General features: G+C 55.6%; 1 protein-coding gene across 1 annotated transcript in view; it reads left to right on the forward strand.

The window, feature by feature from the left end:
• ITGA9 (integrin subunit alpha 9) overlaps positions 1 to 14,060 on the forward strand; it is a 355,639-nt gene that overhangs the window by 14,633 nt on the left and 326,946 nt on the right. Inside the window, exons 2-4 of the mRNA XM_044675555.1 lie at positions 5,736 to 5,863; positions 6,147 to 6,253; positions 13,140 to 13,263. Coding sequence (XP_044531490.1) covers positions 5,736 to 5,863; positions 6,147 to 6,253; positions 13,140 to 13,263 — 359 coding nt within the window. The remainder of the gene's footprint in view (positions 1 to 5,735; positions 5,864 to 6,146; positions 6,254 to 13,139; positions 13,264 to 14,060) is intronic.

Here is a 14,060-nt window from a genome sequence, read left to right on the forward strand (position 1 = left end):
CTGCTCCTCCCGCGGGACCCTCCTTCCCCTTCCCGGGTGGCCTTTGTCTGGCCGTCCCCGGCCTGAACGGTCTCCATCCTCAGCTGACCTGCCTGACTCTCCTGGCCTCCACCACGGCCTGCCTCCTTCCCCCATTTCACGCTTTCCCATTTGTCCCATCGACACAGCCTGTTTGCCTGTTTTCTCAGTGATAAATAGGGGCGAGCTCTGAGCCCCCCCAAGCCCCGGGCCCCTCGCTTCAGCCAAGCTCTTTCCTGCCGTTCTCCGTGAATGCCTGGAAAAGGCCATTCTGACCAGCGGAATCCCCCCCTCCGGCCCCATCGGCACCGCCCGGTGGCAAAATGCAGGGGGGGTAGAAGAAATCGGAGCCCCCGGAGAGAAGCCAGGGCTCCCCTCCCCCGATCAGGAAGCCCGCCGATGCTCAGAGGCAAAGACTGCCCGGCCTCCAAGGCCGCAGCGATGGCCAGGCAGGCATCGCCGAAGGGGACTGAAGGAAGGCAGGAGCAGGGCTTAAAGCCCCACATTCTTGGCCTTTGATACCCTGGAACCCAAAGCTCAGCGTCCCCCAGGAATTCCTGGCTGGCGTTTTGGGGGGCATTTCTAGGCCCATGTGGGATCCAGAAACTCCTCATGGCCTTTTTTTGTAGGAAAAACACTCCGTGTCTCAACTGGTTGAATGCCGGCCCCCAAGCGACCCCTCGGCCCAGTGGTGTGACCCTGGGCAAGTCATTTAGCTCTGTTTGCCTCAGTTTCCTCCTCTGTCAAACGAGAAGAAAATGGCCAACCACTCCAGAAGACCCCCATGGACGTGACTGACCACAGCGTTGGACTGGCCCCGGGGCAGCCGTGGGGCGTCCAGGCCGATGGAATTCTGAATCGATTGAGGCAGGAAGTGTAAAGCGTAGGAAGACGCGGAGTCGTCCTGTGAACGGGGCGGCTCTGATGGGACTGGATCGCTCTCTTTCCACTCAGAGATGAGAGAGAAGCAAACCAGACGCCCCTCTTCAAGGGACCGCCCTGACCTCCGGGTCGTCCTCGGCGCTCCCTCCCTTTGATCAGGCTGGCTGTGGACCAGCTGAATTCGCTTCAGATAAGAAGCGCCCCTCGTGTCTCCCGGCGCAAGCTGGACCCGGGCCCAGAGGCGGAGCACCGCCAAGCCGGGCTTCTCTGGAGGCCCGAGGCGGCCCCCCCAGATCCGTGCCCAGCCCAGCCCATGGATGCTCCCCAGCCCAGGCTTCCTCCTGCCCGTCGGGCCGGGACCCTTCTGCGGTGGTGCAACTGGCCCAGGACGTGGGGCCTGGAGGGCTCGGAGCCGAGGACGACTTCGTTTTGGCAGCAGGCACCACCTCGAGCCTCTGTCTTCTGGGTCCCATATTTGTGGTCTTGTGGGAAAGAGGGCTGCGGCCTGGGTTCGAATCCTGCCTTGGAGGCTAGCTAACCTGGGACAGCAGAATTATTGTTATCACCATCGTCGTCGTCGTCGTCGTCGTCGTCGTCGTCGAGCTTATGTAAGACTCGGATTTACAAAGGGCCTCTCGCCCCAGACATCAGCTCATTTGATCTCAGAACCCTTCGGAGATTCGTGTGATAGCTTAATATATTTTTTGGGACAAAACCTGTGATGTTACTGACAAAAGGTAGTTAGGACATCCCTTCGGATGGATAAAAGACTTAAAAAAAATTTTTTTTAAACCCTTCACTTCTGTGTATTGGCTCCTTGGTGGAAGAGTGGTCAGGGTGGGCCATGGGGGTCAAGTGACTTGCCCAGGGTCACACGGCTGGGAAGTGTCTGAGGCCAGATTTGAACCTAGGACTTCCCGTCTCTAGGCCGACTCTCCACCCACTGAGCCACCCAGCTGCCCCCTGGATAAAAGACTTTTGAGCATGTGCCCCCTAGAGATGCACATATTTATTTTTTCACAAATTACATACATGAATGAATCAATGAATTAAAAGGCATCTAAAGGGCAGTTTGGTGGCCCACTGGATAGAGAGCCAGGGTTAGAGATGGAGGGTCCTAGGTTCAAATCTGGCCCTATGATACTTCCAAGCCATGAGACCCTGGACGAGTCACTTAACCCCCAGTCTAGCCCTTACTAGTCTTCTGCCTTGGCAATGACACTTAGTATTGAGTCTGAGACGGAAAACATTTAAGTGCTTATACGTCCTAAGCACCATGCTAAGGACTCCTGACCACTAGTCCTTCTGCCCCAATACTTATCCATATTGTAAAGTGATACAAATATAGAAAGGGAAAAGGGACGTGTGAGAGAGGAATGACTATTCGAGGCTAGAGGTAATAGGGAGCTATCGGAATTCCTTGAGCAGAAGAGTGACACAGCTAGACCTGTGCTTAAGGAAAATCATTCTGGCAGCTCTATGGAAGAGGAATGAGATGAAATCGTATCTGTAGGGGTCTCCGCAGTCCTTAAAACATGCTCTAAATGCGCTCACACATGCGTCACCCGGATCGGATTGCATACTGTCTCAGGCAGGGGGAGGGGAAGGAGGGAGAGAATTTGGGACTTCAAAGGTTCGAAAACTCACGTTCATCATTGTTTTTACAAACCCAGTGGAATTGCTCCTTGGCTACGGGAGGGGGTGGGAGCAGGGGAGGGACAGAACACGATTCATGGAACCATGGGATAATAGTCTAAACGAATCAATTAATTAAATAAACTAAAAAAAATTATTGTTTTTACGTGTAATTGGGAAAAAAAAAATAGGGAGAGCCCGAGAAATAGCTGTGGAAATGCTAGCGATGATGGCGAGGACGGGATGGGGAGAAGGACGAGGAGATTCTCGGGCAGGAGTCTGGGGGAGGGGACCAATGGAGGCCATGCGGAGGGGCTGGTCAAATAGGGGCTGAATGTGGCTGACCGGAAGGGTGACGGGAATGGGGAGGTTGGGATCTGGGGTCTGTCCGAAGTCCCCCGCGCGGCTCATCCTGGGGGACTCTTGCTGTTCCCCCCAAAGGCCACAGGGGAGCCTTCTTTCTGGACTCCCCAGTCACGGCAGCTGGGCAGGTGGGCGGAGGGCGGTCTTGGCCCCGTCTTGCCGTCCAGATTCGCAGGGAGCTTCTGTGGTGGAAGGCAGGGCCAGAGCCCTGGAGTATTGGGGAATAAGGAGAGGCTGTTCCATGGGAGACTGTCTGGTGGGGAGTCTGGGATGTGGCCCATTTTCTCACCCGGTTATTAGTTGGCCACATACTTGTCTTGGGGTTAAGCTTTGGCCTTCGCCTTAGAGGCTTCTGGTCTAGGAACCTCCCCAACGAAGATCCTGGAATGTACAGTCGAAGGAAGCACTTGAGCCTCCTTATGCTGAGCTTAAGGGCAGCTGGGCGGTGCAGTGCATAGAGCACCGAGCCTAGAATCAAGAGGACCTGAGTTCAAATCTGACCTCAGAGACTGACTAGCTGGGGGACCCTGGCAAAGTCACCTCACCTTTTTTGCTTCCGTTTTCGCATCTGTCAAGAGAGCTGGAGAAGGGAATGGTGAAGCCCTCCAGAATCTTTGCCATGCAAACCCCAAAAGAGGCCATGATGGGTGGGACATGGCCGAGCAACAGCAGCAAATTCTGAGCCTGGGTTCTCTCCCTGTTGCCTCTCCATACAGACGTTTATCACCCTCATTTTACAGATGAAGAAATAGAGCCGCAGAAGCCCAGTGACTCGTCAGGGTCTCTTGGCTGGGGAGTGCCCGCGGCAACATTCCAAATCAGCTCTTCCTGGTTCCAGTGTGGCCTCATGGCTGCCATCCAAGTGACTGGATCTCTCTGGGCCTCGGTTTCTTCATCTGTAAAATGAAGGGGTTGGCTTCCATGACCTCAGATCTCGTCCAGCCCCTTCCCATTCTCGATCATCCCTTCTTCTGTCCTCGATGAATTACTCCCTCACCTCGCTTATTTGGGGGGACGAAATTAAATGAGCAAATAAAAGAGACACCAGGGCAGGGCTGCGCCTTTTGGCCTTGAGGCGTGTGTGTGAGTGGGGAGTGGAGAGTTCGGGGGGATGGCAGAGGGACGAGTGTTTCGTGTTCCCCCAAGCCACTTCCTGCAGTCCAGGCATGTCAAACCATTAATTTCTCTCACTTGTGAAAACACTGCCGGCATTACGGAGGGCCGCCCTCCCCTCCCCCTTGTGATTCTAAGGGTTAGCCGGCAAGCCGGAGGGGAAATCAAGCCCTTCACTGGCCTTTCTTCTCCTTTTCATTTGGACTCACATGTCACTGTGTATTTGGGTCAGATCCAGCCAGGGTGGGGGTCTTAGAACGGAGGCGACAATCCCGATTACTGACATTTAGAGGCCATTATAGACATGATCTCATTTAAGCCTCGCCACAGCCCTGGGAGGTGGGTCCTCCAGGCACTCTTATCCCCATTTTACAGATGAGTAAACTGAGGCTGCTAGAGGGAATTTGAGTTGCCCAGCTGCCGGAGCTGCTAAATATGAGGGGTTGGAGTTAAACTTGGGTTTTCTTGGCTCTATGCCCTGAACCATATCTGCAGAGAAACTCTGTTTACCAGGGACCATATCCCCCCCCAAGTAGAATGACTAGAAGCTCCTTGAGGGCACACACAGAGGTGCTTGTTGAATTGAGCTGAACAAAGATCGAAACAAACCCTTCTGGCCCTCACAGTAAAAGAAGGAAGGAAGGGATCCCCTTTCTGAATGGTTCATGGCTCAGCACAAGAGGCTGCCATGTTATGGCCCCCTTGGCTTCTGAGCCACAACTCTTTGATTGATGAGTCTCTAGAAGTGATAAAGAAAACTGTATCCCCAATTACGCTTGTTCGCATTTGGAGGGGAGATGGTCCAAGCTCCTTGTGGCCTCTCGACACACTCTGGGGTGTCTCTATGGCCTCCCACGCTCAGCCTTCCCTCTCCACAGAGCCCCTGAGCTTGCCATCCCCACATGGTCCAAGGATTTGCCATCTCCACATGGTCCAAGGGTTCGCCATATCCATGTGATCCAAGGGTCCGCCATCCCCACATGGTCCAAGTATCCACCGCCTCCGTGTGGTCCATAGCGCAAGGAGCTTGTTTTGGTTTAGGAGCAGGGAGAGCATTCTGAAGTTGTCTTCTTTGCCTTTATTGTCTATAAACCATTCCATCCCCATTCTTCGCCGTATCCTTAATTGCAGTTATAATGAGGTACAGACGCCTCATCTCTGCAGCTCTTTCCTCCAGACATGGGCTGGGGGTGACTGGAGGGAGAGCATGGTGGGGTGGGGAGCATGATGAGAAGAAGGAGGAAGAGAAAGGGTTTCAAGATGAGAAGGGGAGAAATCATTGAGGAAGTAGACCAAAGCCTTTGACTTGGAATTCTGGGATATGGCACTCTACCAAAGTGCCTCCAAAAAAGTCCTCGGGTCTGAGGAATAGCCATCAGTCCTTTGGGCTTCCATGTCCTTATCTTTAAAGGGAAGAGACTGGACCAAATGGCCTCAGAGCTAGGGTCCTGTGACCTAGGCCTCAGCAGATGACACTAAGAAGAGCTTTGACTGGAACCAGAGGACCTGGGTTCAGATCTTGCCTCTGATACTCATTACTTGTCTCAAATGGTCATCGAGCTTTCTTGGGTCTTAGTTTCCTCATCTGTAAAACAAACCAGCTGGACGGGATGGCCTCTACTCTCCCTTCCACCTCTAGATCTATGACCTCGTGAGCTAAGTGGACCCTGACCACTTTTCTCCTCTGTGTTAATGCATTTCCCCCCCTCTCATTTGGTGTCCAGGGTCCTTGTTGGTGCTCCGAAGGCAGATTCGAAGTACAGCGCTTCTGTGAAGTCCCCTGGAGCTGTATTTAAATGTCGAGTCCACACTAACCCAGACAGGAGGTGCACTGAACTGGACATGGTTCGAGGTGGGTCAGCCTTGTAGGGACCCCTTTATCCAGAAGCCCCTTCCCTTTGGGTGGGGGATGTCGGGGGCCGGAGTGGAGGCCGACTTTCTCTCTGTGATTTCCTGTTTGCTTGTCGACTATCTCTCCGTTCTATGATGGAGTTTCATTTCTATTTCTAATGAGGAGAAACGACGGCTTCTTTACGGCTAGAGAATGATTGAGAGCGAAAGACATGGGAGGAACCCAGGAGAAAGAACGGGCCCCCCGAGAACCCAGCAAACCACGTCTTCTGTTTTCTTTCCAGGAAAGAGTCGAGGCACGTCTTGTGGAAAGACTTGCAGAGAAGACAGAGATGACGAATGGATGGGGGTCAGCTTGGCCAGGCAGCCCAAAGCCGATGGCCAAGTGCTGGTAAGCCCAACCCCAAAGGGAGAAGTGGGATGGCATCTTAAGGGATGGATGGCTTTTTTTGTTTTTTTAAACTCCTACTTTCTGTGTTAGTAACTCAGACAGGAGGGCAAGGGCTGGGCAAACAGGGTGAAGTGACTCACCCAGGGTCACCCAGCTAGGAAGTGTCTGTGGCCAGATTTGAACCCAGGGCCTCCTGACTCGGGCCAGGAACTCTCTCCACTGTGCCACCCAGCTGCCCTTGGGACTGATGACTTTTCAGGGGCTCCTTCCTTGGTCTTCATGACTTCATCAATTGAACGCGGCGGCATGTGCTTTGAGGAGATGCAAAGGAAGTCAGAACATTGTCACAACATGGCATAGAAGAGAGAGTGCTGGACCTGGGGGCAGAAGGACCTGGGTTCAAGTCATGTCTCTATGATTCCCATCTCGAAAATGGGCAATACTGACGCTTCCGACCCCCTCGTGTTCCTGTGACTGCCAGTGAGACAATGTGTGTGACGGAAGGGCTGCCATGACGTGCGGTTATATAGAGATGTTTGGTTATAACTGCTCAGTGCCTTTAAGTGGGGGTCGGGAGGGGGCTATTATTTACAAGTGCTCAAAGGTCTGCGAGCGCCCCGCACACACAGCCTCACTTGGCTGGCCTGGGGGTTGGTGCTCGCCTCTATTTTTATCTCCATTATATAGACGAGTAAACCGAGGCTCGGAGAGGGAGGGGAGTTTGCCGGTGGCCTGGCGGGGTTGGAGGTGGGGTTTATGCCCACTTGGGGCTCTCCTGCCCCCCATCTGATGCGCTACTCGTAGGCCCTGATGGGCAGTGACAGACACAGGCGAGGCTCTAGTGACCCCTGGGCAGAGAGATCTCCAGGGGCTCAGGGAGGCTCCGGGGCGCGTTGGGGAGACCCCCGGGAAGGGGGAGCGTGGCTAGGTGTTGGGGCCGGCCTTGGGTGGTAGAGACGAGGGACGAGGCTCTTCTGACTCCTTGAGGGCCTCAGAGGAAGGCGGGAGCCAGGCCAGGGTCCGGCTGCGGCTGCCTTTTTCACACGCATCTTTCAGAGCTGCAGCTCCTTGACTTGTTGGGCACGTGAGATGGGGAAGGCGGAGGCTCCCCAGACGGAACGCCTCCGGAGGGCAGGGCCGTTTCCTCCCTATCTTTGCATCCTGATGTCCGGCACAGGCCTGGCACATGGGCGACATCGTCAGGTCTAGCAAGGGCTCCTTGAGGGATTGATTGATTGCCTTGGATAGGAGGTTGGATTCGGCATTAGGAAGACCCGAATTCAAAGCCCAGCCCTGGCCGGACCCCAGACAGACTCCACCTGCCTCGGGTGCCTCGTCTCTGAAGCAAGGGACCCAGAGGGGGCTCCGATGGGGCCCTTCCAAGGTTCCTTCTCAGCCCCGAGTCTGCTGTCCTGGGAGCCTTCCACGGAGTCTTGGATCAAAGGCTGGCGGACTTTTGGCCAGGCTCTCCTTCTGGAATGGCTAGACAAGATGGCCCCGGGGCCCTTCACTTCCCTGACATTCTGCCAGCTCGCAGCTCCTCACAGCTCCATCAGAGATGCCGGAATCAGCTAAAGCCCTACCAGTAAGAGCGTTCTTGACCGCAGCGTCCTGGCGCGGCTGGCACAGAGCACTGGGCCTGGAATCGGGAGGTCCTGAGTTCAAATCCAGTCTCAACCACTCACTGCTTGTGTGATTCTGGGCAGGTGACTCTGTCTCAGTTTCTTCAGATAGAAAATGGGGATAATAAAGGCCTTCAAAGTGCTGAGCCCAGGGCCCGGCATGTAGCGGACACTTCGTAGGGACTTCCTACCCCTCTCGTGCCTTCTCTTCACCAGGCACTAATTGAATGCGACACTGCGGTAGATGCAGGCTCTGCTACGGAGCGTCTCGTGTTCCCGGACCGCAGAGAGCTTACCATCTCGGAGGAGCCAGAGAAGAGGCTCGCCCAAGTCCGAGGAGGGCCAGAGAAGGGGCTCGCCCAAGTCCGAGGAGGGCCAGAGCCCGTCTGTCTCGGAGGCAGGAGGTGGCCGCAGAGGAGGGAGAACGCCAGCATGCAGAGATGACGGTGGCTGGAGGAGCCCCTTCTGCTCTGGGGGCGGGCATGGGGCTGGGACGGGGCAGAGCCACAAGGGGGATGGAAGTCACGGAGACTGACCGGCATGGAGGCCAGAAGGGAGGCAACGGTGCGTTCAAGCAAGACGAATGGGACGAAGCGAGGGCAGGCTAGAAGGCGGGCTGGCACTGGATTGCCAGGAGGAGCCCATCATTCCTCTGGTGGGGAACCTTGGACAGAGGTGAAGGAGGGACGGGAGAGGCGAGCCCAGAGGCCCAGTGACTGCTTAGTGATGGGGGACAGGGAGAGAGACGAGGACCCTGAGATATGGAGCCTGGTTGGCTGGAAAGATGGCGGGCAGAGCCTCTAAGGCGGGGGTTGACGACGTCTGGCTCTTTCGAGGGCCGGATACGGCTCTTTCTGCAGGAGCCATAAAGGCCATTGTTTTCAGGCGCTGTTACAGGAGCGGCACTGGGAGCACTGTACGGCTCTCACAAAATTACATTTTAAAAAATGTGGCGTTTATGGCTCTCACGGCCAAAAAGGTTGCCGACCCCTGATCTAATGGGAGTAGTTTTCTGGGGGAAATGGATGTTTTTTGTTTGGGGATGTTCATTTGCGATGCCAATGGGGAGTCTTTTGTTGAGAGCATAAGCTCATTGGTCTAGAGCTGGAAGGGACCATCTTGTTCAAGCTGCTCATTTATAGATAAGGAAACTGAGGTCAGAAGAGGCGAAGGGACTTGTCCAAGGTCACCCAGACAGTCAGTGGCAGAGCTGGGGTCTGAGCTCAGTCCCTCCAGTGATAATCCAGCTGTCCCGTACCTTGGCTTATGTGTCCTCCATCTCCACTGCAGAATAACCCTCGGGCATCTCCGCAGACCTCCAGGAGTAGGACAGATTCCTCAGCCTGGCCTTCAAGGCCTGATATAATATGTTGCCAGTTTGATCTCCCAGGAATGTCCTTTTTTTGCCAGGCTGCTCTGCCTTCCTTTGCTTAGCAAACCTGCCCTGGGACGTTCTGCCTTTATCCTTAGTGTCCCCCCGCCTGGATGATTTCCGGTGCCATCTCCTGGGATGCTGCAGAATCAAGGCTGGGCTCTCAGATGGCTGCTGAGACGGGACCATCTGGGATAGGTTTGGAAGAGGAGGAGCAGGCGGGGCAGCCCTTTGGGAGTGTGGCCGATGCTGGTCTGAAGGACGCCTGGCAGGATGGGCCGGCACTGCCAGCCTGGGAAAGTCTCGATGAAGAAGAGCTTCGGATTGAAATGCAAACCCTGCAGCTGCTTCGGGCAGTGCCCAGGGCGCCATGCCCAGCCTGCCAGGCACAACCCAAGAAAGTACCTGCTGGGCCGTGAGGCTGCTTCTGGCATGTGGCAGCTCCGTGGCAGAGGGACACGGAAGGTAATAAAGAAGCCATTGGGAATTCTATTTCCCCAGTGCCACCGCCTTGTTAGATCACAATTAGCAACAGCACGGCAGAGGAAGTGCCATTTCTGTTCATGACTTCTTAAAATCCAAACCTCTAATTCCATCAGAATGGAAAAGCCCAGGCGGGGGGACCTTCCTCAGCTCCTCCTCAGACAGAGGCCCAGAGTTGGTCCAGGGCCCCAAAAGCAGGAGCGACTGGTCTGGAGTCACAAAATCAGTTTGTGTCAGAAGCACAGAAGGGACCCTCAAAGCCTCTTGGCCCCCTCCCTTATTTCTAGCGGAGGCCCAGAAAATTTAGGTTGGAAACTGAAGCCACAATGGGAGAAGGTGGCGAAATCAGGGTTCGAAACCAGGTCGTGTGTCTTCGAGGCCAGGCCTCTGTCCATCGTCCCACGAGGCTTCCCCACATCTTCCTGAAGACAAAACTAATCTCTTGGCTGGGCTAAAGCCATCGAAGGAATCAGACCCTGAGCAGCCTCCACCCTTGTCCTTCGGTGTCTGATGGTGCTAAAAGGCTTAGAGGGAAGGTCCTCAGTTCCTTCTGGACACAAGGAAGTCACGGCGCTCAGCCCCGTCTCCTTCTCGCCAGAGCCTTCCAGAGCAGTGGCAGAATCCATTCCTATCTCTTCCGTGCCGGGAATCTCTTGGGTGTCTGTTTTGGAATGTGGAGCTGAGCCAGGGAGAGCCTTGTGGCCCTGGAACCGGAGCGACTCCGGCTGAGGCGTCCTTGCCACTGGCCTTACGAGCAGGCTTTCTCGGTGACTTACAGCTGGGCTTTACTCCTGCTGTCATCCACGGCAGAGACTCCCAGGAGGTGCGTGCCCTGTGCCTGGCCAAGAGCTGGACACGTGCTAGCCTGACAGACGCTGGAAGAGGATCAGGATGTTTCAAGTCACCGAAGGGTCAAGCTTCCTGGAAATGATTCATTTAGTTCTGAAAGAGCGGAGGAGCTGGTTGTCATTAAACACTCCTTGTGTCTCTCCCCTTTTCAGCCTTTAAGGGAAAAGACAAATTCCTCTTCTGAGACTCGTCAGGCCCTAGATATGGGGTCAGTCCTTGACCGCTAGATCCAGGCACTCCCTCTCCTTTCTCCCTGCCTTTTGCCTCGAATGCTTGAGCAAGGCTGGCTGCTGGTTTCAGGGAATGTGGCTGCCTTTCCTGTTGGCCCTCTTTAGGCCTCCTTTTCTACCCAAGGGGCTCCTTTGGAAAGATTCATGGAGTAGCGAATGCCAGGCAGGACAGTTTCTAGGATGTTTTTTATTTAAAAAAATTTTTTTTCAATTATACACGGAACAATTTTAGACAAGAGATTTCTGACAACAAATCTGATCTGGAGATACGTCGTCGTTCCTTTGGGAAAGACACTTTCTTTTTCCTTTCCACAAGTTATATTTAGAGAAGCTTTAGGAGCTGCTCCTCCCTCGGACTCTGGGCGCTGAGCTCACGGTAGAAGGTGGATGTCTTCTAGGATTTCCCATGCTGGGACTGGATGTGGGGGGTCTTGGCTGTTCCCCTCCCCCCAATTTTTATCTGTCCTTTCCTAAAGCCCTTCCCTGCCAACATGTTTTGTGCCATCATACATGTATAACCCAGACTGAATCGCTTATCAACTCCCGGAGAGGGGAGGGAAGAGGGAGGGAGACAACACGAATCATATAACTTTGGGAAACTTCTGTGGAAAAAAATATAAAACCCTTCCCTTCCGTCTTAGAATCGACACTGGGTATTGGGTCTAAGGCAGAAGAGTGGAAAGGGCTGGCCATGGGGGCTAAGTGACTTGTCCAGGGTCACCCAGCTGGGAAGTGTCTGAGGCCATCTTTGAACCCAGGACCTGGCTCTCCCCGTCCCCTGAGCCACTAGCTGCCCCCTGCCTGTTTCTGAAATCAGTTGCTCTGGTACAAAGCCGGACGGCTGAGCGTGAAGCACGGGGGTGAGGAGGCGGCTGCCATGGCTAGCTTGGGGACAGAGACACGGCGAGGCCCTTCAAGGCCTCTGTGCCCACCAACTAGAGGAGAACTAACTTGCTTTAGACTTCAATCGTGGCGCCCCGGGTTTGCCCCAGTCCCCAGGGTGGGCCCAGACCCGAGCCGCACAGCTCTGCCCCGTACCGAGAGCGGCTTTTGTCCGGGGACGCGGCTGGCAGCTCCCGCCCATCTTCTCCGGGGTGTTGGCGGGCCTTGGATAAGAGGCCATTTTAGCACCCAACAGCCAAAGAGCAGGAAGGACGGCTGTTTACAGTAGGAGGGACAGCCATGGCCTGCTTCATCCCATTCCAACAGCCCTGTGGACGTCAGAGGTTACAGCGTGGAAGGAGGCTCCGGGGCTGCACAGCCCGGCTTAGGCGAGCTTTGGGACGGCAGAACTTCAGCCTCGGAGAGGCAGCCAGTCCGGCCTCCTCTCTTTAAACCTCCCCCCCAGCCTGGCCGGACGCCTTCTCTGGGCCGCACTTGGGTCCAAATGCAGAGAAGGAAACCATTCCTACTCTCAGATTCCACTGGGGGAGAAACAGGTACCTACGCAAGTAGAGCACCTGGAGAAGGAGGAGGCCGTGTGGTCCGGTGGTTGGAGACGGAGCCTGGGCTCAGGGAGACCCGGGTTCAAATTCCACCTCAGGGGCTTAGCGTCTGAGTGACCCTGGGTGAGGCAGGGAGCCTCTCAGCCCCGCTCCCTTCTCCAGAAAGGGGAGATGAACTCGAAGGGTTGTTGGGAAGATTTCTCTTCCGTATGTGGCGGTTCGTATATACTGAACGCTACAGGAAATGTATGTATTTACAGGTATAATATACAGATGCACAGTTATCAGGCTGCAAGGCCGGGGCTTGCTGGGGAAACTGAGGCCCGGCGCCTCCCCTTGTCTCCCGCCTCCTTTAAAGTATCAGTAATTAGCGTTTAATTTGTGAAGCCGTCTCGTGGCCATTAGATGAAGTTCCTGATCGTGTCCTACCTCTGTTGTCTGTTAGTCCTGCTGCTAGAGGAGGGTCCGAGGGAAACTGGAATAAGTCGGCCTTAATGATTCTCATTCAGCGAGCACAGCCTGCCTTAAAGGGGTCCGTGTCTCCCCACCCTGTGAGAGGAAGGCTCGGCCTGCACCCCGGAAAGCGCCCGCGTGGCTGGCCATCGGCTGGTGCCCGCCGTGCCTCCTGGCCGGAGCTGGCTGGCTCTCTGGCCGCGCTGCAGGGCCTTAGAAGGGGAGTCCAGGCTAGCTAAAGCCAGAAGAACCACCTGGGTCCTGGCGGGGCTCCCCTTGAGGACATCTCAGAGGGATCCTGGCGAGCAGACGAGCTTCTCTTGTGGCGTTTGGGGGAAGGCGGTCTGGAGAGTCCCTCCATTGTGCCCGACACCTGTGGGCCGTGGAACTGCTGTGGGCAGCCCTGAGTGTCTGTCACTGTCGTCCCCACAGGCCTGCGCGCATCGCTGGAAAAACGTCTACTATGAGACGGACTACATCCTGCCCCATGGCTTCTGCTACGTCATCCCGGCCAACCTCCAGACCAAAGGCCGAACCCTGATCCCCTGCTACGAAGGTAAGGGGCGCTGCCTCCCCGCCTCCCCGCCTCCCCGCCTCCCCGCCTCCCAGCCTCCCCGCCTCCCAGCCTCCCTGCCTCCCAGCCTCCCCGCCTCCCAGCCTCCCAGCCTCCCTGCCTCCCCGCCTTCCTGCCTCCCTGCCTCCCCTTGAGCGGGCTGGCTTGCCCTGGGAGAACACGGGGCTCCTTCTCCTGTTGGCTTTTCTTTTAGGAGAAAGACGGATGGCTTTCGTTTCAGGATCTTGTCCTTTCCAAACGCTCGCCTCCCTGTCTCCTTCCTCCGCACTGGGACATCGGTGGGGGGCTCTTTTCTTCTGGGCCAAGTGAATAAGTCGGATGCCCGGGGGGGGGGGGGGTCCGAGCAGAGACCAGAGAGCGAGCATAGAAGGGCCAGACGGGCAGAGGCCTTGGACGTCGTCTCGCCGAACTCTCTCCTTTTCGAGGCCAGGGAGCCGAGGTCGAGAGACAGGAAGCCTGGCCAAGGCCGCCCGGGAGTCAGTGAGTGGAAGGAACAGGCCTCGGTGGGAGAGAAAGGAGCAGCGTTTGGGGATGATGCTAACCCCAAGCCTGGCCCCGTGCCTGGCACGTAGAAGGTGCTCGGGACGAGCTTGTTTGGGAGATGGAGGATGAAGAAAGGTCATTTGTTCAACAAACATGCCTTCAGCCTCACTCCTCTTACGACCGACTGCGAGGAACAAAGGGAGCTTTCAGAGCAGGGAGGAGAGGGCTGGGGTGGAGCTGGAAGTCAGATCCTGGCCTCAGTTTCCTTCTCTGTAAAACGAGGGCTGTGGATTCGA

Source organism: Gracilinanus agilis, chromosome 1, assembly GCF_016433145.1.
Source record: "Gracilinanus agilis isolate LMUSP501 chromosome 1, AgileGrace, whole genome shotgun sequence".
NCBI classification, from domain to species: Eukaryota; Metazoa; Chordata; class Mammalia; order Didelphimorphia; family Didelphidae; genus Gracilinanus; species Gracilinanus agilis.